We start from the raw sequence: 24,484 nt of genomic DNA, 5'->3' as shown, positions 1-24,484 counted from the left end.
TGAAAGAGCATCTGGCTGGGCAAGGATTCGAACCTACGCCCTTAGCAAAACCAATGCCCACTTGATTGGTAAAGTCGTCCCTTAGGCAATGTTTCGGCTCATTGCATAGGTTCGAATTCTTGCCCCAGTCAGAAGCATTTATCATGAATGAATTTCCTGTGGTTATACATTCCCAAAGGTAGAATTCGGTATTAAATGCCATTGTGGGCGATATTTACATTGATTAAAATCACGAGTGTTAGTGTTAGCAGGCAGTGGATGATGATGTAGGTGCAGAAAACTTCCACAATATTAACTTTCACACGATCTTCAGCAACTTGTCAACCCATCTACATACAGCGCACAATCCATTCTCTCTCTCTCTCTCTCTCTCTCTCTCTCTCTCTCTCTCTCTCTCTCATTAAGGTTTTTTAAATAGTAATTCTATAGAAATATTTGGTCTTTTTCAGTATTTTCTTTAAAGGTGACATCAAAAGATCTCAAAAAGTTACAAATTTCATGAAAATGCCGGTTCATTCCTGAAAATTTTTATAAGTATGTGAATCATAAGTCCAATCTACATAATAAATATAATTGCCTATAACTGCAGTTCTTTTCATCACAAATGAGAGGAAATATTAACTGTTTATTCGGTTAACTGAAAGATAACCTCGTAAATTATCAAGGAGACCAGTAGTTCGGAAACTAAGCAGTAGATGGCGACACTTTCAAATCAAGGACACTAAAGTGGAAGTAACAGTTCTAGATATCTGTTTCGGATTTTGTTATCCTTGTTCTGTCAGTGTTGAAGCGAAGACTAAGGAATTTTTCCGTGAAATTCAGTGTTCTTTATCAGTGGTGGTGTAGTGACTTCAAAATTTTATGTTGGTGAGTAAATAGGTTTTATTTTATGTGGTGGTGTCATATTTTGGGTTATATAAAAAAAGTCGATTAATCCTTTACGTTATTAAATTTGATATTAATACCACTGTGGTTATGGACACTGGATTCCATTATTGGAAGGTTTTGAAAAGGAGTTGCAACTTTGTACGGTGCAAATCTTAAACAGCTTCGCTTAAAACTCCCAAGTTAGTACATTCTCCCTTTAATTTTGGTTTTAATTATGGGAGGCAAGTTAGCCTTTGTGTATGTAAACAGTGATTCGAACAGTGCAATGAAATCCAAGTATATTTTACTGTATCTCCTAGTGTTGATTATGCTAACAGTGTTATTGGATTATCAGTGCTATACCAAGTTATTCAGATATGTCAAGATTATTAAGTGCTTTATCCTTATTTATTTGCCAGTGTGAATGGCTTTAATGCATAGTATAAAGGATTAGTGGAGTCATTTTTTTTAATAAGTTACTTTTGCTCTGACCAACCAATCAGCGAACAGGAAACTTTTTAGAGCTTATAGGGCACCCCTGCTAGTCCGTGCAAATCTGCCTCGCTACAAATAATTGACTATAGTCATGCAACCTTACATTGTTTTAATAAGTCAGTGTGTGATCATTCTATATTTCAAAATTTCCCGTAAAGACTAAAAACGCTGGAATAAATATTGCCTGCCATTTGGTTTTATAAATGGATATATTTACATTAAGGAGTTGTATTACTGTCACCAACTCGAAGATACCTAAGTAAAGTTACGGTCGCCTGTATTTTACTGATATACGGTTGAGAACAGTAATTTTACGGATAATTTGATTAAAAATTCCGTAATTTTGTGTATAGTTTTATAACTTTGAAATAATTTCCTAAATTTCTAATTTCCTAAATTTCACTACTGGAATATACTGTGAACCTCTATTTAAAACTGTTTAAAAAGTTTATAAAAAGTCTTGTGTTCATTAAAGATTCTTTTAAAAACAATTTTTACTTATGATTAGTTTAATCTTCATAATCTCCCATTGACGTAAATGGCCTCTGTTAGATTTCGCCACCAATCTTAATATCTTGATATAATTAGATACTTCTCCAGTCTTACTTCACACTTCAGTCCTCAGCCATGTAGGCCTGGGTCTTCCAACTCTTCTGTGGCGTTATGGAGCCTAGTTGAAAGCTTATATCTCATATATTATCTAAATAAATATCTCATATAGAATGCAGTTGCTAAGTTAAGAGATGTGGGAAATCAATTTGCCTCGGTGTAATCTAAATCAATTTGTATGTAGAATTTACTCTTGGTCATTTTAAACCTTCAATTCCTTTAAAGCTCCGAATTAGCAAATAGAAATGGCAATGAGTTTTGGTGCGTTTAATGAGATTAAGAGTCGAGTGAAAATTTAACTTAAATTTTAGAGCAACAAACATATGTTAATTATCATAATTTCAGTTGGTTACATGAAGGCAATGAGGACTCAGATTGTTTTCCCACAGGTGTAATTGAATTACTCTTAAGTGTTAAACATTAAAGTACACAAAATTAAGATAGATTTAAAGGTGAATAGTTCGGTATTAATCAGAGCTGAAGTGTGGTTTGGGCCACTTAACTTATAGATTAATATCTGTAGAATTTAGGAGAAAATTTATCCTCGATGGAGTCTGTTACAGAGGCTGTAGTGTATAGTTCTTCTATTAGCCGATAACTTTGAGCACTAGTGTGGATTATAGTATCATATCAAACAGTGATTATGAAAATCATAACAGGTTGATCGTTCGTATCATGAGTTCGAGAATTTGAAATTTTAAGATGTCAGCGTCAACAAAAACAAGAAACTATGCCAGGAAGAAAGTGCCTGTGTGTCTGTCATGCTATGTCATGCCTTCTTTGTCATATTTTGTCATGCTTTGTCATGCTTAGTCATGCATTCTACTCTTTCTCTAGTGATTTAGTTTCAAATTTATCCTAATGCTAAGCACACATAAAATTAAAGTTAGCAAGTTGCTAAAGACTAAGAGTTCCCAGAAATTTGTTTACTGTAGTTTGTGTATCACTGGTTTAAGAATTTTTTGTAACTCTTTTTAACTTTCTTTTTTAAATTCATAGATCTGACACACCTTAACCACTGCATTCTCTCAGGTGCTGGTGGTCCTCAGTTTGGTGTTGATTTGGACATTTATTTGAAACTCTTTGATAACTTATCTTGGACAGCTTTCTCCATAATCATTGTAAGTATTTAAAAATTCTCGCTTTTGCTCACCTGTCTCTATTTTGGATTTGTATTCCTTATATTATACTGAATTTTATGCTTTGCCGACTTATTTCATTGAAGTTCAGTAATAATTATTAAATTTTTAATCGTATGACCTTTTAGTTCTTTTGATAAAAAAGTTCATTGAAGTTAAGTAACTTTTGAAATGCCATTATTTTTACATTTTAGTTTTTAATATAAATCACTGAAGTTCAGGCTAACTATTGAATTTTTTTTTAATTTGTACGACCTTTTAGTTTGTTACATTGTAATTCAAACTTATATAATTTTTATTCGTTTACCCTTTAAGTGCCTATAAAAGTTAGTTAAAGTAAGTTCTAAAAGTTTCTTAGCAGAGATATTAAAACTTCAAGTTTCTTCCAGGTGGTGTCTGGTGTGGAGCAGAGCTACCAACCTGGAATTATTGTTTAGCCTCTGGATAAATGGAAGTTTTCCAGAGTCAAACTCCTGTGAAGACCTTTAACAACAAACATCAAATATAGCAACTTCAAGTAGACATCTGTGAAATCTTTCGTTAGGAGGCACTGGGCCTACCAAGCACTGTAGAGTGTTGACTTGCCAAGCTGGTTATTGAAGCTTTTAACTCTGCAAATGTTAAAGGTTTCTAGTTTGTTTCAGGTTAATCTGGCAAATGTTAAAAATGCCTAGTTTCAGTTTACTATGGCAAATGTTAAGTGCCTAGTTTGAGTTGCAGTTGCAGTTTAATCTGGCAAATGTTAAAAGGTGGCTAGTTAAAGAGTTCCAGTTGCAGTTTAATCTAGCAAATGTTAAAAGGTGGCTAGTGGAGTTCCAGTTGCAGTTTAATCTAGCAAATGTTAAAAGGTGGCTAGTTAGAGTTCAAGTTGCAGTTTAATCTGGCAAATGTTAAAAGGTGGCTAGTTAAGAGTTCCAGTTGCAGTTTAATCTGGCAAATGTTAAAAGTGCCAATTTGAGTTCCAGTTGCAGTTTAATCTGGCAAATGTTAAAAGTGCCTAGTTAGAGTTCCAGTTGCAGTTTAATCTGGCAAATGTTAAATGGTGGCTAGTTTAAGAGTTCCAGTTGCAGTTTAATCTAGCAAATGTTAAAAGGTGGCTAGTTAAAGAGTTCCAGTTGCAGTTTAATCTGGCAAATGTTAAAAGGTGTCTAGTTTAAGAGTTCCAGTCGCAGTTTAATCTAGCAAACGTTAAAAGGTGGCTAGTTTAAGAGTTCCAGTTGCAGTTTAATCTGGAAAATGTTAAAAGGTGCCTAGTTCCAGTTCCAGACTAATCTGTAGGTGCCCTCAGTCAGCCGTAACCTTAACAGTAAACAGTGTAAGCTCACTGTCCAAGGCTTGCTTAATCTGCTGCTATACAAATGAAAAGATAACTCTGTACCATTGAATTAACCAGAAATCTGAATAGTACAAATAGACTTGTTGTATATCGCCAAAATTACTCTAAAAGACCCGAAAGTTTTGTATATTTTAAAGTAGCTTTTTTTAACTGATAATGATCAAATTGATTTAATAAATAAATTTCAAGCTTGCTTCAGATACTGTAGAATGTATCAAAAGACTCTGTAGTTCAGGCCTTAGACCTGAAAGTTTTGTATATTTTAATTCAGCTTTTTTAACTGATAATAATCAAATTAATTTAAGTAAATTTTAAATTCACTCTACTGTAGAACATGTATTGAAGTCTTTGTAGATCAAGACTTTAATTTTGGCTTTTCGGTCCATATTAAGATCTGTAGAATTGTATCTTTAAATGCAATTTTAATGGAACTATTTATAGTTCAAAAATATCTTTCTATCACAAATTGTCTAAATTATAAAACTTGGTTTTAATTTAGAGCTTGTTATATTTTTCTTCTAATAAAATTTCAAAATTTTATATTTTAAGATTCCTAATACTTTAATATATATTAAGGTTTTCTTGTTCTAAGACTTTTTTATTGGTATTTTTCCTTTGAAATGTCTCATTATTGGTAATATTCCTTTAATAAAATGTCAAAATTTGATATCTTGAAGTCGTAATACATAATTATTGAACTTTTTCTTGTTCTAAGACTTTTTTGTCCTTATTTTAATTCCATTGAATATTTTTGAAAATTTACCTTTTGGTATAATGGTTTTAAATAAAGGTTTTCCTAACTTCAGCTAAATAAATAGTTTAATGTGCTTAAGCTAAATTGTGGTAAATTTATAGTATTGTTAATGTTTAAAAGGCTTAAGATTTTGTATAGTCCAATGGTTATCTATATTTCTTTTTGTATGTGTGAACAAAAGTTTGTTGCAAGATTTAATTTAATTTTATTACGCTGATTTATAGAAACTGGTTACTTTTGCTATATAAAAAGCACTGGTCTTGCCCGTTCGTGTACAAATTAAACCCATTTTGAAAGCTTGTCGGGTTCCTTATAAAATATGTTTTGAAGTTGTGGTAGCTATTACCAAAAGTTAATATTTCATAACTATATCCAAAGGGAAAGTTCTAAAATGCATCTCAAACTGAAGGTAAGTTATTGTAAGGAAAGGATACAGAGTTTACAGAGATGGTTATCCAAAGTTAGTTCCGAAAGGAAAGCCCTCGAAAGTTATTCAGTATTGGTTTCCTGTGAGTAAAGATTTATCATTGTACTTTAAAGTGATCTTATTTTTAACGGGCTATGGGGCACAATAAACGAAGCACTAGTCTAGTTTTTCCCTGGAGAAAAAAAAAATTAACAAATAAATTTCTGGAAGTTTCAGCCAAACCCATTATCCTTATTACTATTACTAGCAAAGCTACAACCCTAGTTGGAAAAGAGATGCTAGAAGCCCAAGGGCTCCACCAGGGAAAATAGCCCAGTGAGGAAAGGAAAACGAAATGAACAGAAATTTAACATTCTAAAAACAGTAACGTCAAAACAGAAATGTGATAAATAAACTATAAAAAGACTTGTCAGCCTCTGAACAAAAAAAAAAAAAAAATTGTAAAAGTGAACTTGGGAATTTCTTCAGATTAAACTACCCTATTAGGAAAATCATTCCACAACTTGGTCACAGCTGGAATAAAAATTCACTCCTAGTAACTCTTAGAGTCCACTTGACCGGAAAATGTCTTCTTTAGAAGAACTGTCAATCTGACGAACGAGAGTAAGCTTGAGTTTTTTTTCTCGACGCTACCTGATTTAAAACTGGCTATGATGCCAGTGCAATGATCTTTTATTTTCGTAAAATATATTCCTCTGAAGGTACGGCAATGCTAAAAGTTAGACATTGGAGAATCTTTGCCCATCCCAAAGCATTTTATCATAAATGAATTAACAGTGCATATACATCAGATGTTAAATGCCATTGTAGGTGATATTTGCATTAATTAAAATCACGTGGATTAGCGATGTTTATGTAAATCTTATTCAACCAAGAATGATGCCAAACTTTGTTTTAAAACCGTAGCTTAGACAGTGTTCCATGCTACGATAAGCTGTGTATTTATTTAAAAACACAGAGCAGAGAGAAAAGTCTATTAGTGTCATATTAGATGTATGGATCTGAATTAATGTATAATGTAGATCCTTATAAGAAACTTAAAAAAATAAATTGCATGAAGAATTAGTTTACATTAATCTAAGAAAAACAAATCTCCTTTTTTTTTCTCTAGCATGTTTACTGTGGTCTGTCTTTTAAAATATTTCAGGCATAATGTAGCCTAGTCTGGGTTTTGATGACACTTAGATAAAGAATGGTTCAAATTATCTACAAAACATACATCGTTACAATACTTGTGTACCATTATTTATATGAATGAAATTTTATAAAGAATTCAGGCTTTTAATTCCTACCATTGACTATGACTTTAATATACATTGCATTAGGAACAGAATTATTGATAACTTTAATAATCTAATTAAATTAATGATCATAGGTTCTATAAAGAATGCAATATATAAACAATTATTCCTGGTATATAAAATAAACTTAATTCGTAACACACTAGGCAAGGGCTGATAAGAATACAAGTAGAGCTAGAACATATTACTCTCCTTACGGAGCTATTGCCAATGGTACACCTCTGATGGCATGCAGTATGTATTCAAATGACACCCTTGGTTGCATCTTGACTCTGAATGGCCTCCCAGCGCTGTGTTATATGACCCAAATCCGAAAAAGGAAAAAAATCAATCCAAGTAGGCTATATGAAATCGTTTGTCGATATTTTCCTTTTATTCTGAGTTAATTCTAGTTAAAATCATATCTTAAAGCTTTATAAATATATCAAAATAATATTTCTAAAGAAATAGATTAAAAATACTTGCTAAGATAATCGTAAAATTGAATTGTCTTGCGATAATCATTGTATTAAGTATATATCTATGTCTCCCATTTAAAATGTATCGTTTTCTTTTAACATACATAATAACGTTTTCTTCTTTTTAGAGTATAAACTAATGTAAGCATAACTTTGTCAGTTGTGTTCATGAAGTGACGTTTGGCAACGTAAAAACATTTGTTTCTATCCTATACCTATACTTTTGAGAATGCTTTATTAAATACCTTGAGTCCAACCAACCAATGGGAGATCTTTTTACAAAGCTGGTAGCTGAAAACGCCAATGAAAAGAGGTGATACAATTGTTAGGTGTGGTGGAGGTCTCTGGTTGGTTGAAGGACTTCTTTGCTTGAGCTACCGAAGAGTCATTGAGGCTAAAGACACCATTTCGAGAAGACGTGTTTTGTAGCTAGTACCTATTTGAAGAAGAAACATTTAAGGTAATTACCGGTTATTTGAAGTTTGGTATTCTTACAATCTCGGGGATACAATTTTAATTCAAAAGTCAAGTTTGATATCTTAAAAGCATTTAATTGTGTTGTTTCGAAAAGCTTACGTATCGAGCTATATATTCCAAGATACTTTACGTTTACTTTAATGGCTGCTTTTCTGGTCCTATACAGCAGGGGAAGCCTACACTTTGAAGGTTTTCTGGGTGTGTCTTTATTCATTATAATTTACGAAGACGTTGTTCAGTGTGATTTGAATTTTGAATAGAATCTCAATACATTATAATGCCCGTTATTACTATAGTCATTTATATCTCAAAATTTTATAGGTTTTTCAGTTGGTATATTGCCTTTAATCACCCGTTTTAACCTAAATATAAAAAAGGTAAATCCTATATTGATGAAAATGTTAGCTAGCTAAATTTTAATCCGAAGTTATACCGTTATATGTCGTTTACTTGACTTACTTTAAGGGCTGCTTCTCTGGTCCTATACAGTAGAGGAACCTTACTCTCTACCTAACCTTCATAGTCATTTTATCATATGCATACCAAGGCATTCAGCATTTCACACCGTATATCACTCGTTTATTGTCAAATCTAAACCATCGAAGCACTTAGAGAACAAGAAAGTCTTCAGTTTCCTCTTGAAAGCCTTAATATATTCCGTCTGTCAGATGACTAGTGGAAGCTTATTGTATAGTCTTCGGGGCCTACAGTAGACATATATCCATGTTCTAATAATTGGAACCAATTGTAACTATTCTCGTGTTAACAAGATTTGTTGGCTGCACAATATGTAGTAATTCTCTTAGATATGTTGGTTGTCCGGTTTTGATAACTTGATGGATTATTGTACATATTTTAAACTCGATTCTTACTTAAATAGGCAGTCAGTGTAAATAAATGAGTGTATGGGTGATCCTTTCTTTAGGTGGGGCACCTTTTATCAGTCTTGCTCCACTGTCTATGTTTTGTAACTTCTTAGTTGAACTTCTGGTAAATTGTGGTGTCTACATCATGAAGGGTCTTCCATCAAAGATTCGATTACGTGAATGTGGTTTTATTTCTGTGCCCATGTAGCATATTACTTTACTTTAAAGGCTGCTTTCCTGGTCCTATCACACAGGGGAACCCTACTCACTACAGGACCTACTACATCAGTTTGTCGTATATATTCTTAGGTATTTTACGTATCACACTGCCTAGTTTGTGTTTATTGTTAAATCAATATTATTTTATTGAGGATATTGGCTGTATTTTTAATTCCTGGAAGATTTATCGACGTCATTTTATCATATAATGTTTCGAATTAGTTTTTTTTTTTACATTTTGCATTTTACAACATCTCCAGTGGTTTATACAGGTAAAATATATCAAAAGACTTGATCCCACAATGTGAAAAGTAGACAGAATCCCACGTTGCATTATATCATGTAATATAGTTGGTTAGATATATTCTATCTTGACATAGAAATTTTTTAATAAGAAGTCACACTGGACCAGATATACGCCACTCTACCCATTACTAGGAGAGGTGACTTCAGCGTGGTATGGAATAGAAGTCAGAGGAAATTGTTCAACTTCAACCGTCGCCATGGAGGTCACTGCCAGTGACGAGGGTGGCCAGAAGATTTATACCAAGAAGAATACCATTTGTATTCGCAATGACCATTGCAAGGGTAGTCTGGAAACTTCCATTAGTATAGACAATCTTGAAGTTGGAACAATACACAATCGTGATCCCAATCCAGCCTCTATAAAAGTTGTCAAAGACAATGTGAACATAGAGCACATCAAGGAAGCAACACTCAACGCCCAGGATTTGATTGGACAGACACCCTCAGAAACGCATTCTTTGGGAATACAGAGAACTTTAGACTTGCTTCCACACACTCTTCCCAAGGACTTCCTGTCTAAGGTTGTGCAAAGCATCGTTGGCAGCCCATGAACTGGCAGGAAGAATAGTTCGACTTTTTGTAGTGCAAGATCATGAAAAGAGTGAACAAAAGCAATAATAATAATAATAATAACAATAATAATAATAATAATAATAATAATAATAATAATAATAATAATAATAATAATAATAATAATAATAATAATAATAATAATAATAATGTTCTAGTCATCAAATAAGGATAAAATAACTGGAATAAATTATGTAAAGGGCAGACAGGTTGAGCATATCATGTCAACATGAAGTGACTCATTAATAGGAACTGTTAAATTATAAATGAATAAGATACTAAAAACATTACCTTGCCCTACCGTATGATATTTTCTTCTTTTCCCATTGTGGGATTGTGCCCTGTGGTATTGTATCTTGTGGGAATTTGTCCGTGGGAATTATGTCCTGTAGGATTTTGTCCAGATACTGGTGTGTGGGCATTGTTGATGGTGGGGAGGGAGTGAGGAGGGCTTGGGAGGAGTCTGTTATGGGGAGAAGATCAAGAGGGAGGAGAGGATTAGATGGGGTGATAAGGTGAAGAATGATATGGAGAGAAAAGGTTTCGTAGAGTAGGATGCCTTTGATGGAAGGCATTGGAGAAGGCGCATCTGACAACCGACCTTTCAATGTATGGATAATGGTGGAAAAAAAGAATAGGTATCATTATTCTTTAAATTTTTATTCTAAGATATCCTTTCTTACCATTTTAGTCATTAAAAGTGACAGAGTATCGAAATTAAAAGAAATGAGAAACAAAAACAAAAAGCAAACTCGGATATACAAGTATACTCTAGCACACTATTCTATCCGTTTCCTAATTTCCTTTCCTCATAGGACTATTTTCCCTGTTGGATCCCTTGGGGTTATAGCATCCTTCTTTTCCAATTAAGGATGTAGTTTAGCCAGTAATGATGATAATAATAGTAAATCAGTAATTTTGCAGTTGGCATTTGAAATAGTGTCTTCTCCATTAGAAAGGCCGTTCCTCTTATATTTTCAGTTGTAGTTTATGGCTTTCTCGAATAAATAACTATATTTCCTAGCTTTCATTGATTGAAATAATAGAAATATAGCCCTTTTTTTTAATAAATTTCTTTTATTTATTCTGTCTGCATTCCACAGCTTCGAAAATCTTTATATTTGTATTGTCCGCCCTTTTGTTTTACCAATAATATTTACCCCAAACCCTATCAAAAGTCATTATTTTCTAGTTAAATCGAGTATTAAATTCAATAAAATTTTGTTTATTTTGTTAGATATATAAGTTATTTCGACTTTGCAGAAGTTTATTGATTTTTAAAGTTTTAATTGAAATTATAACAATAGTTTTATTTTAAAATAAACTTCCTAACTACGTTGCTAGTAAAGGTTTTTAACTAGATTATTTTTATCAGTTTTAGCTGATATTGGCAACTACTCTTATGTGGAAATTATATATAGATTTATCTTCTTTCTTTTGATACATTCAAACTATAAAAATATCCACAATTTGGTTAGATTTTTCGATTTCCTTCATTGTTTACATTTAAAGTTTTCAGTTAATACTTTTCTAATGATAATTTAGTTATTTTATCAGCCAGTAGGAGGCGATACTATTATTCCCTATTTTCCTACATTTAATACATTTTAAGTATATAGAAGAACAAATTAATATATATGAATAGTTTGATGCATAAATGTAGACGAATGAAGGTTTAAAAGCAAAAAAACCATTGAATATTATGTTTACGTATGTGGCACCAGTAGGAGGCGATACTATTATTCCCTATTTTCCTACATTTAATACATTTTAAGTATATAGAAGAACAAATTAATATATATGAATAGTTTGATGCATAAATGTAGACGAATGAAGGTTTAAAAGCAAAAAAACCATTGAATATTATGTTTACGTATGTGGCACCAGTAGGAGGCGATACTATTATTCCCTATTTTCCTACATTTAATACATTTTAAGTATATAGAAGAACAAATTAATATATATGAATAGTTTGATGCATAAATGTAGACAAATGAATGTGTAAAAGCAAAAAAACCATTGAATATTATGTTTACGTATGTGGCACCAGTAGGAGGCGATACTATTATTCCCTATTTTCCTACATTTAATACATTTTAAGTATATAGAAGAACAAATTAATATATATGAATAGTTTGATGCATAAATGTAGACGAATGAAGGTTTAAAAGCAAAAAAACCATTGAATATTATGTTTACGTATGTGGCACCAGTAGGAGGCGATACTATTATTCCCTATTTTCCTACATTTAATACATTTTAAGTATATAGAAGAACAAATTAATATATATGAATAGTTTGATGCATAAATGTAGACGAATGAAGGTTTAAAAGCAAAAAAACCATTGAATATTATGTTTACGTATGTGGCACCAGTAGGAGGCGATACTATTATTCCCTATTTTCCTACATTTAATACATTTTAAGTATATAGAAGAACAAATTAATATATATGAATAGTTTGATGCATAAATGTAGACAAATGAATGTGTAAAAGCAAAAAAACCATTGAATATTATGTTTACGTATGTGGCACCAGTAGGAGGCGATACTATTATTCCCTATTTTCCTACATTTAATACATTTTAAGTATATAGAAGAACAAATTAATATATATGAATAGTTTGATGCATAAATGTAGACGAATGAAGGTTTAAAAGCAAAGAAACAATTGAATGTATTGTTTATATATGTGTCAGCTTCTCTATGGCTGTCAGTCACTGGATGGGGCACGCCCCCCTTTCTGTCATCTACGATTTAAGGCCTTTTCCGAATAGCTATCTGCTTATTATAATGAACAATAAACATTTTATTCATAAAATAAAGTTATTGTATAATCCAAAAGCCTTTATTTCAATATCTTGTTTCGTGGTTTTAAAATATTCCATTTTAAATGGCACACCTTTTTGTATTACCAGATCTTGTTTACAAAAATCCCTTCAAGATTTCTTAATTTTGTGTAATATGTCAAGTTATATCTTATATTGTTTAATAGAAAAAAGAGTTTTGTTTACATTTACTTTATATCTACCAATAATATTATTTGTTAATAGTAAATATAATCTTAAGACAATATATTCTTTATTGAAAAATATGTCGACGTATAATTTTGCTAAAAGATATTTTAAATCGATTTTTATATGTCTAATTTAGGCGCTGTTACTCTTAATATTCTGTGAAAATTATGTCTAATTATTCATTTATCCAAATTACATATAAAAATTAAAATTAATTCCGTAGTTTCTTTGAAAATATGAATAGAACTTTATTATTCACCGGAAAAATCAACTTTGAAAAAGCTGCCACAAGTTCCTAGTACTCTTGACCACTTTTACTTAATTATCATTATTTAAACCTAATGCAGAGAGAAATGTTTATGCTTGTTATAATCTAAAATATATTGATAACAAAATTAAATGAAGTATTTATATTCAAAGTTGTGCATATTAAGATAATGAATAAAACAACAATGCTATTCTTGTACATCTGGCAGACATCATTCCTTCAGTAATATCGCTTCAGCTTGTGTCAATGTGTCAGTCGTCATTGGTTTCTTTCCATTCTTTGGTGAACGATCGTTGAATTGCGCCATTTTCCATATTTCATACGTATTTCCACGTAAGTTCCGTCGTTTCCACAGTTCTGTTAATGAATATCATTGCTTTTGTTCATGCATTGCACTCAAAATGTGACATATTTGCTGTTGATTACTTATAAATCGCAAAATTATTGTTTGTCAGACCGGTGTTTTGTCCTGGCCAATGGCGGCCATCATGGTAGACAATTTTCATATATATTTTCTGATGATGATTAAGGTTCATTGCTATTTATTCAAGACCGAATACAATGGTATGTGTACATAGAATTTCTGTATTATTATAATTCATATTTTGCACTAAACGTTTTCGCGTATAGAAGAAATGAGAAGATTCTTTGTTGATTCATACCTCGAAGGTTGTCCTTTTTCCCTTGTATTTATGGTTGTGGAGAATAATTTATATATAATGTTAGCTATTTTCCTGTCGTGCCTAAAGACTCATTCTACAGTGTACTTCAGGCTTAAAGGTACAGTAATAAATCCTTTAGTAGGGACAGATATATTGTGCCCCTGAAATTGTAGTGTTAAAAAATATGGTATTATTGTAGTGTATTACAGGGCAATGTAACCTAGTATAAAAACTACTTTTTTCTTATAGGAAAAATTACGCTCTTTACTGATATATTTTCCGTGCCCCATAAATTGTATTGTCAAAAATATATGGAGGTTAATTTTGTGATGCTGCTGTCTGTGGTTAAAAACTTCTTTTTTTTTTTTTTTTTTGTGTGTGTGGGGGGGGGATTCTTGAAATCGTAACTTGCGGATCAACATTGCTTTGACTGGGCTAAGCAAGTAATTTTGTCCAACTCATGCTCCTCTCAACGATTTACTTCTACTGCTCAATTGCGGGAAAAAAATTACTTTTAAATAAATACAGGTATGAATATGTATTTGCTGACTAGTCTGTTAGTGGCAAGGTAAAGCCGAGTTTCAATACTTTTGTAGCCTATATGGTTTTTTGGCGACTGGTTGTTCGTAGCTGTTGGACATGACTTGTAAGGAAATTGAAGGGATATGAGCTACGCTAAGGTACTTCAACCTAACCTGACTCAGATTGCAGCATCCATATTTGCCACTCTCCGTATTAGCGATGCCCACCACTTTATTTTTCCATGCGTCCTATCATATGTCTGCGGTTTGGCTGCGCTATTATTTTGGTAACATTTCAGTGGACTACACCCAGCTTTTTTTTTGCATGAAAAATCCCATTTTTTCTGTTAGTGTTATTATATTATTGGAAATTGTTTTCTGTGGTCCGCCTTCAATCAGGTTCCCCAGGTGGGAATCCGGGTTTTTGGTGGATTCAAATAAAAACCAATGTTTTAAAGATGATAATAGCGAAACTCAACAAAATAACAAAAAAAAAAAAAATAACAGAAAAATAAAAATTTAATGCCAAAATTAGTGAAACGCCCACAGACTAATGACGGCAGAAGTACAGTACCTCTCTCGTACACCGTTTTCTCTCGAGCAGCGTTGTGTTAAGTATCTTTTTTCCCTGAGCACTCATTTCTAAAATGGTTTATGCTCCTCCATTGCTCACTGAGCATAGACCGTTTTTGATAAAATCAATGACCAGAGTAGGTGAATTTACATTAAATTTATAAATTGATTGAACTCCACTATGCTATATCTTCTGACTACTGTATAGTAAATTTTTTTTAATGAGGCGGATTTGCACCAACATTTGGCCCGGAAAATTTTCTTAATAGCTGATTGGTCAGAACTATTTTTGTCCGAATACTTCCGACCAATCGGCTATCAGGAAACTTTTCAGAGCTAAAAGGGCACCCCTGCGAGTCGGTGTAAATATGCCTCGTTAAAATAAATTGACTATTGTCATAATAGGGTCTGAAGCAGAAGGGGATAAAAGGCTCTTGTAAAATTACCTCTGGTAACTTGAGCATAAATATTTTGTAGTTCTTGAGTGGTTCATAAAGGCAAAAAAATATATATAAAAAACAAGCTGTCAAAAGCAAATACAAGGACAATCCAAAATCAAACCATTGTTCTCTAGTCTTGGGTAGTGCCATAGCCTCTGTACCATGTTCTTCCACTGTCTTGGGTTAGAGTTATCTTGCTTGGGGGTAAACTCGGGCACACTATTCTATCTTATTTCTCTTCCTCTTGTTCTATTAAACTTTTTAAAGTTTGTATATGAAAGATTTATTTTAATGTTACTATATTTAGAATATTTTATTTTTCTTTATTTCCGTTCCTCACTGAGCTGTTTTCCCTGTTGGAGCCTCTGGTCTTATAGCATCCTGCTTTTCCAACTAGGGTTGTAACTTAGCATTTAATAATAATAATAATAATAACGCGTGCAAAGTAACCCACAATCGGTCTTCCAGACGAAAGCAATTGACTTAGACTCCAAAATAGCGTTCACATTTCAATCGATCGACAAGCAAGTTATGTCTCAGCTCTCGTTAATCATAATGGACTAAGACTCCAAAATAGCGTTCACATTTCAATCGATCGACAAGCAAGTTATGTCTCAGCTCTCGTTAATCATAATGGACTAAGACTCCAAAATAGCGTTCACATTTCAATCGATCGACAAGCAAGTTATGTCTCAGCTCTCGTTAATCATAATGGACTAAGACTCCAAAATAGCGTTCACATTTCAATCGATCGACAAGCAAGTTGTCTCAGCTCTCGTTAATCATAATGGACTAAGACCCCAAATTAGCGTTCACATTTCAATCGATCGACAAGCAAGTTATGTCTCGGCTCTCGTTAATCATAATGGACTAAGACCCCAAAATAGCGTTCACATTTCAATCGATCGACAAGCAAGTTATGTCTCGGCTCTCGTTAATCATAATGGACTAAGACTCCAAAATAGCGTTCACATCACATTTCAATCGATCAACAAGCAAGTTATGTCTCAGCTCTCGTTAATCATAATGTACTAAGAAAAAATGTCAAACTAGCCAGCACACATCCATTTCTTATAGCTAATTCCAGTTTTGCTAGAAGTTAATATACTGTATTGAATACTAACCAAGAAAATATTAGCGACCCACAAAGTTGGTGTGCGCAGCACATCCATATCATCTTGCCAGATTGGTACGTTCCCGTTAGGATGTATATTTGCAAGTAAAGCGAGCTACATGGCAGTAAAGCCCTTTTGACTGACTTGTAGATTATTGATAATTATGGTACATTAATTTCACACCAATCACATAAACCGTATGTATTTTTGTTTTTCCAATTCGTTAGGTTTTGTTATTAATGCATTTCTGACCATTGTTTTAGTATTTTCCCTAAAATAAAATTTAAGTAAAACTTGTTTATATTTGGCAATGAATTGATAATTGTTTAATTTTTTACTTGAATTTTGCGTAAAGAGGGTACATATATAGTTTTCCAATGTGATCCAAATAAAATTTCTCATGTTATGGAAAAGGTTGCCAAAGAAGAAGTTTTGTGTGAAAACAGTGGTCGATTCATTATTCCAGAATCGTAAGGATAAAGTTCAACTAAGGTTTCGTCACCAGCGTAGTTATTTTTCGATTAGGTGAGAAATTAGAGTTTTAGTGAATATTTGAAGAAAAAAAAAATTGATTAGAGGACATATGTTCGAAGGTTGTCAGTTAAAATTTATTTATACTAGAAATTTGGACAATTATATGCATATCATAAGATTATGATTAATCAGGCAAGGATAGGTCCCATTTCATTGTTTATTTACTTAACCCTCTCATTTATTTCTTTGCTTGTTAGTCTTTGCCGTAGTTCATTCCTACACAAATACAAAGTATAGTCCTTCAATAATTCCACTAACGTAAGTGAACCAGGAACAGCCACTTGAACTTTTAATTAGGTAAGCATAGTTGCCGGTTAGATGAAGAAACACTTGCTTTGTCTTCAGCCGCCAAAGAGTACAGAAGTATTTCTCGGCATCCACGTCCGGCTGTTTTAATCCTCTTCTTTGAGTACAGTACTGGGTACGTTTTCTCGGGGAGAGGATCCCAGTACATTCTCGACTCATTCACGGGGCGAGATGGTACGTACAAGGAACATTCATATCTTCAAGTGTACACTTCTGCTTGTGGTACAGCCGCTCTTGTTCTTCAAGAGAATGAGCATATGCACTGCAGGCAGAAATGAAGGGCTCTGCCCGTTTAAGGTCTCGTGCAAGAGTACGACCAAGTACGTGTACTGTGTGTCAGGAAGCAGGCAGCTGCCTTTGTCCTTACATGCCTTGGGTCGTTCCCAAGACGCTTTGGTGACATAATCACCACGCTCACAATGAATAAAATCTGCTAGAGACAAACATGAGTCCAGATATTGTCTTGCTTGGCTGAGTTGACAGGTTCCTCCCCAATCCAATCTCACCCTGCTTAGCCTTGAGTCTTGCAGGTAAGCCCTCAATGTCTTTTTGAAGGAGTGGGTAGCTAAGGCTACTTCACCCAAGTAAGCTCAGTGTTGACACTAGTAATTTTAGTTTTGTGACCCTGATACCAATGACCCCTGTGGTAATCTCCCTGTGCAGTGCTTCCTAAGTGTGACCGGTTTCATGGTTCCTTCCTGCTGTAAACCCAGCATCTTTGTTGTAATCCCCAGTGAGTGTCTAAACTTCCACTGTAATATTGTTCCCTAGTTTTGTAGTTCCTGTTGGAGTAACCAGTGTGGTTTCTAGGTCCCTCAAGAGACAAGAAGCATGTTCTCTGTGGTATTGCATAGTTGTGAATCGGAGATCTAAAGTAGAATGACCATCTGGTCTTAATCTCTCCTTCCTCTATCTTGGTCATGAAACAGTCAAACCGTTACTAGCTAGATCTGGCAATGCTGGTGTGCTATGCTTCCTTCCGAGCTCTACTCTTTAGAATCTATCTATCTCCCCCGTCCCTCCTTGACGAGGAGGAGGATGGCTGATTGTATACCAACCTATTGAACATCATATGCCACTGCTATCCCCTTTTGGGGAAGGGATTCCTTGTGATTTACTGATAGCGAGTTGGAGTCCTCTCCTTTTCTCCCGTACGAGACCAGGCAGACTGACACTCCCAGGGAAGAAAAAGAACCTGTCAGTTCAGTTCTAGGAGGAACTTCCTGTCCACCAATTACCAAAATGTCTTGTTTAAAAGACAAATGGTTTGTATATGCATAGGAGCAAAGAAATTTTGAAAGCAAGTATTATTTTTCCTAGCTATAAAAAGCTGAGTCTTTAAGTTTAACTTTTTATCTCAACCACCCCTCACAGTCCTGAGTTGAAGGTCAGAAGTTGTCTGACTGGCACGTGGGTAGAACTATTCACCCGCAAACGTCACATGTTAACAAGGTCCACCTGTCATCAATTACCTCCTTAATGAATTCAAGAGTTGTTCAAGTACCATGAAGACATTCCTTATTTTAAAGACTCGTGTTTGCATAGCCAGGAAAAGTATAAGTTACTTTTGAAATTATATTTATTTTGTCATTTATGGAGACTAACTATTGATATCTAAAGTACACTTGGGGAGGCCACTTAGTATAAATTCTTTGAGAGACACTAACGGAGAGAACGGATATTAAAAAACTGCCTAAACTTAATCAGTTGAAGATGAACGTGTTTCAGGATGGTGTGCTTGATAGGGTTCAAATGTCAATTTTGTAGAGAATTTATAATTTGCTGTGCAAGAGATTCTTGGATCAAAGAAAAAGGGTTGATTTCCATTCTATATATTTGTATTTATATGGCCTTAAGTAGGTATATCTGTGGGTACAGTTTTAAGAAAGGAATTTAGATAATGTAGCTATTGCATTACCTGTATATACTTATGGAATATCTTTTTGCAGATAATGGCATACATTGTCACTTCGAAAGGAAAAATGTCTAAAGAATTTGAGCACCATTCGACCTACCCTAGGGTTTCTCCAATAAGAGAGAGACACATTTTGAGCAGAAGAGACACCTGATGAGAGAAGAGAAAATAGCTTTCTACATGCATCCAATATGTTAAAGGCAAGTATCACAGAGACCTTTAATGGTAATCTTTTATCGTACATTTGATTTTCCCTTCATGGGGTTCTCTGCAGACCTATGTCAAGTTTATATTTTGATTTTTTTTAATGCCCTTACGCTAAATAAGGCCTTGGTGTGTATAGGGTATGTAATCCATGGTAACAAACAATAATGAAGTGACTACTTTTGATAGGACACATGACCAACTTTATATCAATTTAGCATTATTTAATACTATTCAGGACACTTTTAATGTAAAATTCACAAAATTGTTTTACCCAGCTAAGAAAATGTCTGTCAAATTTCTAACTGATCCGCTCTGCGGTTCTAAATGCATAAAACATTCTAGCACGTAGAAATTAAAACTCCAAAAATAGCCGACACCAATGAAGGTTCATACTAGTATTAAATTCATCCTGTGTACTATAACACCCAGCAGAATTATTGGGCCATCACTTATGAATGTCTAGATATGTTTTAAAATAATTGACATCTGATTACGTTATCATTGCTGTAATTTAGTACATCTAAATTCATTCCAATGCAATTTTCAGGTGACAGGGCCAAGCCAGCAAATCAGGGGAAAAGTTTTGAGCCCTGAAAATGTTCTTTCAAGTTCGTCGACGAATTATGTGACAAGAATTTTGTCAGAAAGTCTGCTCAAGAGTCAACCAGTTTTGTTGCAAGACAATAGAATACAAGATCTGCTTCTTGAAGTTTAAGTTCTTCCAAGATTTTCTGAAGCACCAAAAGCGTCTTCATTTATAAGTCACACATGTCTGACCCTTGGTGGTGGTTAGGGAAGAAATGCAAAGTGCCACCTTGTGACTAATGATATTTAATTTTAATTGTTTGGGTACAATTATTTCATGATTTTTCAATTTATGTATTTCTGTAGGATTGTAATCATGCCACATAGATTATAAGATTTCTTTTATACTCTTTTTATCATGGGTAGTGACATAGGCTCTGTACCAGTGTCTTCCGCTGTCTTAGATTAGAGATCTCATGCTTAAGGGTACACTCAGCTACACTATTCTATCTTGTTTCGGTTCCTCTTGTTATTTTGAAATTTTTATCCTCTTTATTTCCAAGTTTTATAGTTTATATATGAAACATTTATTTTTGTTATTCTTAAACGTCTCTTGTAGTTTTCCTTATTTCCTTTCCTCACTGGGCTATTTTCCCTGTTAGACCCCTTGGGCTTATATCATCTTGCTTTTCCAACTAGGGTAGCAAGTAATAATAGGAATAATAGGACTACATTATATACATTTTAAAATGCAAAATAGACTAATTTTAAGGCATTCAAGAATCTATAAAAGAGATTTGTTCCGTAACTGAAATACAAACCACGCTATTTAATATGGGTTATTACTTTCGGCGTAGCTGAAATGACGAGCCATTAGAATTTTAACGAGGGTTTACTACCCCACCGCTAGTTAGCGGGGGGTAGGGAGGGTAGCTTGCTACCCCCCTCACACACATCCTGTGCTTGAGCTCACTTTGCTCTCGGCTCGGGTGGTAGTCAGATGTGTCCGCTTTCACCCTCGCCTTCTTTGACAGCCATTTAATGCTTTTTGCTTTTCCTTTGACAGGTGTGCGTGAAGTTGGCCTCTGCTATGCGAAAGTGTCCTGGATTACTAGACCACCCTTGTGGCACGTTTATGTCGGCGGTCGATGCTGACCCTCACACCCTTTGTCCGTATTGTAAGGGCCAGCGGTGTGATATAAATAAAGTGTGTAGGGAGTGGTCTACCTCCCAGTGGGAGAGGTTTCCTCGGCGTTGGAAGAAGTAGTCCAGGCGGGATATTTCTCCTTCGAAGGTTTCTTTGAAAGGAGGAAATCCCAAGGGCTCTTCTTCCGTGGCCCAAACCTCCTCCGAAGCTCCCACTCGATCATTTTTTTCCGAGATACTTAAGTGGTAGCGTAGGCCATAGTTCTGTTGCCCGATCTCGGGTTTTGGGAGGGGGAGTTGCCTCCTATAGCGAGGCAGCTCCTCCTCCTCCCCCGGGGGAGGATTTAAATATTCCTGTAACTAATGATGATTTGTTTCAGCTTTGGGCTTCCTTGGGGCTTGAGGGTTCGCCCTCCAAGGAAGCATTGTTTGACATGATTTGGTTGGGGGCCGCTGTCAAACAATCGCCGACTTTAGCAGAGGTTGATCCTCTGTCTATCGTCGACGTTGTCGTGGCAGAGGCTTCCGGTGAGTTATCTCAAACCTCTGCCCGTGGTGATCCTGCTGTAGCTGAAAGCTTAGTTCCTCCCTCTGTACATCCTTCGAGGGTGGAACTAAGTCCAACGGTCTCTCCTGCCGGTGATTCTCCCCCTCGGGGGAGTTCACCGACAGAGACTCTTCTTCGGAGGACTGCTGATGGTCAGCCCGCTGACCCCACGGCCCCCAGAGGGCGTATAAGTCGTAAAGCCCGCCTTCTTCTTCGCCGTAGAGGCCTTCCTTCACCTCACAAGGGTGTTGGGAGGCGCCTCTTTGGTTCATCGTCACCGCAGTCCGCCGCAGAGGAACCTCGCCATCGTTCTCCGACTCTCCCAGCTACAACCCTGGACCTCTCTGCAGATTGTTCGCGATCTCCTTCGGTGGAAGGTCGTCCTTACAAAGGACACGCCGACCTTCCACCCGTCAGACCTGCTGACCTGCCGTCGCCGTTCCTGGCTGCTGACGAACTGTGGGCGCCAATGCATCCCGTTGTAAAACAGGCAACGGTCTCTTCGGGGTATCAAGGGCGTATGCACAAGTTAGTGCATACGTCCCTTACGCGCCAGGTCTCTCCTGCGTGCCAACGCTCACCTGCGCACAAGCATTCATCAGCAGAAGCAGCTCCTGTTAAAGTGCGCCATGCGCGCCAACGATCTCCTGCACGCCCACGATCTTCTGATCTGGGCGCAGTGGGGAAGATTCCGGATAGGTCCAGGGACTTTACTTCTCCTTCATCTTTTCAGGCGAACCCCCCTTTGGTAACTCCTCCTAGGGATCGGTCGATCCCCTTCCCTCCAGAGGGAGTTTCTGACAGCACAGCTGTCAATCAGCAGCCTTGGTTTGGGTCCCTGGTCAGAGCGGTCATGCAGGCTTTCAAGCCTGTTCTCTCTGAGCTGGGCCACAAATCAGTGGCAGCTTCTACTCCCCTGAAGAGGAAGAGAGGAGTGTCGAACGTGGTAACTTCTCTAAGGGCGAAGCCGACTCCTCGTAAGTCCTTGAAGGCCTCCTCACCCCCCCCCCCCCAGACTTTCACTCCTTCCCCTTTGGACGAAGATTTTCCGTCCTCAGGGGAGTTACGCGAGGTGAGGCGTTCCCCCTTCTCACCAATGAGGGAAATCCCACCTCGCGCTGGAAAGTCTTCTCGGGTATGGGTGGAGAAGAGCCTCCCACCATCGTTGTTGGAGTCCTGTATCCTTCCCAGGAGGGAGTCGAAGGACTCCAAGACTGTGCCAAAGTCATCTTCAAGGCTTAGACCGGACCCAGCCAAGCACTTGGAGAACGTCCACGAGTCCCCCCAAGAAGAGCCTTTGGGGACAGGAGACTTCGCTGCTAGCCCTTCAGGAGGAGAGCTGCAGGAGTCAGAGCATGCGTTCTGGCAGGTTCTGACCCTTATGAGGAATCTCAATGGGTTTGCGGATCCAGAGATCCCCCTCGTGAGGGCAAAGACACGGTCTTGGACCGAGTCTTTGGGACTCAAAACCCCAAAGGGTAGTGCGGCTTTGCCCTGGTCTCAAGGGGTTAAGAGTGCCAGAGACAAGGTCAAAAGCCCAGCTCTCCAAGCTTGCCTCCTCCAGCCGATCCAGCGCTGGCAACAAACTCCTCCCACCTCCTCGTGTCCAGAGGAGGTACTTTGATATCGTTGAGGAGACTTATTAAGCTCTTCCCCTACACCACTCTTTGGAAGAGCGTACCAGGGGAGTCCCTCTTGAGTCACTCTCCAACCGGCAGGTCTCGTTCTCGGCGACGGAGATCTTTAGCCAGGAGAAGGGAGCGAAGTGTGTCATGCAGGCAACATCTGGCTAGGGTCCCTAGGCATCCTTTTATGTTCAGAGGACTTGTCCAAAGAGAGTACCAGGAAGGCCATGGAGACCTTTTTAATCTCGGGCACTCGTACGATCGAGTTTCTAGCCCACCAAGTCTCAATTTTGTGGGCTAATACCATCTTGAAATGTCGAGATGCGGTGTCTGAGAGATTCCATCAAAAGGTCCCCAGTACCGAGATCAGCAGGGTCAGACATTCTTCCGTTATGGGGAAGAACTTTTTCGAGCCTAAGGACGTGGAACAGGCGGCTGAGAGGTGGAGAAAGTCCAACCAGGACACTCCTACATAGGACTCTAACATCGAGGCCCTATAAACCTCCAGCAACCCAGCAACCACGTCCTACCAAGACGACGAAACCGGCAGCTGCAGCGAAGATGGCGGTGTCTAAGCCCTTTCCTGTCAAGGACAAGAAATGCAAAAAGTCCTCCAGGGGAGGAAAGAATCCTAGAGGGAGCGGCCGAGGCTGCAAACGCTAGGATTGGCAGTCCCCCTGCATGTCCACCAGTGGGGGGATGCCTACAAAGTTGCGCTAGAAGGTTGCAGCAACTCGGGGCCGATTCCTGAACGATTTCCGTAATCAGTCAAGGATATCGCGTCCCGTTCACAACATCTCTACCTCCCCTGACAGCGGATCCAGTGTCGTTGAGCTCCCTTGGCATGGGATTGGCAAGGGGGCAAGCCCTTCGAGCAGAAGTCCAGACCATGTTGAAGAAGGACGGCCCTCCAGGAGGTTGTAGACGGGTCCCCAGGCTTCTACAGTCGACTCTTTCTTGTAAAGAAGACGTCTGGAGGCTGGAGACCAGTCATCGACCTCTCAGCTCTAAACAGGTTCGTCAAGCAAACTCCGTTCAGCATGGAAACCACAGACACGGTCAGACTTGCAGTGAGACCGCAAGACTTCATGTGTACACTGGACCTGAAGGACACGTACTTCCAGATCCCAGTCCATCCGTCTTCAAGGAAGTACTTAAGATTCAGCCCAGACAACAAGGTGTACCAGTTCAAGGTGCTGTGTTTCGGTCTTTCCACAGCACCACAGGTTTACACCAGAGTGTTCACCCTAATATCGTCG

The 24,484-nt window shown here is 36.7% G+C and overlaps 1 protein-coding gene and 1 long non-coding RNA gene across 7 annotated transcripts; both read left to right on the top strand.

Moving 5' to 3' along the window:
- Positions 1-802: 802 nt before the first annotated feature.
- LOC137654712 (uncharacterized) lies at positions 803-4,986 on the top strand. 4 transcript variants are annotated; one of them, XR_011046694.1, is made up of 5 exons: positions 803-867; positions 3,004-3,092; positions 3,500-3,910; positions 3,959-4,007; positions 4,204-4,986. It is a non-coding gene; the product is annotated as an uncharacterized lncRNA (long non-coding RNA). The 4 variants fall into 4 exon arrangements; XR_011046695.1 differs by lacking the exon at positions 3,959-4,007 and having other exon boundaries at positions 4,306-4,986; XR_011046692.1 differs by having other exon boundaries at positions 3,959-4,986.
- A 2,534-nt stretch (positions 4,987-7,520) lies between these two features.
- On the top strand, positions 7,521-23,407 carry LOC137654375 (proline-rich protein 36-like). Of its 3 annotated transcripts, none has more exons than XM_068387975.1 (3): positions 7,521-7,846; positions 19,210-19,375; positions 19,930-23,407. In XM_068387975.1, the coding sequence occupies exon 3, from the start codon at positions 21,488-21,490 to the stop codon at positions 23,222-23,224; it is 1,737 nt and encodes a 578-aa protein (XP_068244076.1). In that variant the 5' UTR covers positions 7,521-7,846; positions 19,210-19,375; positions 19,930-21,487; the 3' UTR covers positions 23,225-23,407. The 3 variants fall into 3 exon arrangements, with proteins under 3 accessions (XP_068244076.1, XP_068244074.1, XP_068244077.1); XM_068387973.1 differs by lacking the exon at positions 7,521-7,846 and adding an exon at positions 13,360-13,442; XM_068387976.1 differs by lacking the exon at positions 7,521-7,846 and adding an exon at positions 13,461-13,673.
- The last annotated feature ends 1,077 nt before the right edge of the window (positions 23,408-24,484 follow it).

The sequence above is a fragment of the Palaemon carinicauda genome, chromosome 15, assembly GCF_036898095.1.
Source record: "Palaemon carinicauda isolate YSFRI2023 chromosome 15, ASM3689809v2, whole genome shotgun sequence".
Lineage (NCBI taxonomy): Eukaryota > Metazoa > Arthropoda > Malacostraca > Decapoda > Palaemonidae > Palaemon > Palaemon carinicauda.
The sequence above is the reverse complement of the archived record's forward strand: the minus strand, read 5'-3'. Positions and strand labels throughout refer to the sequence as shown.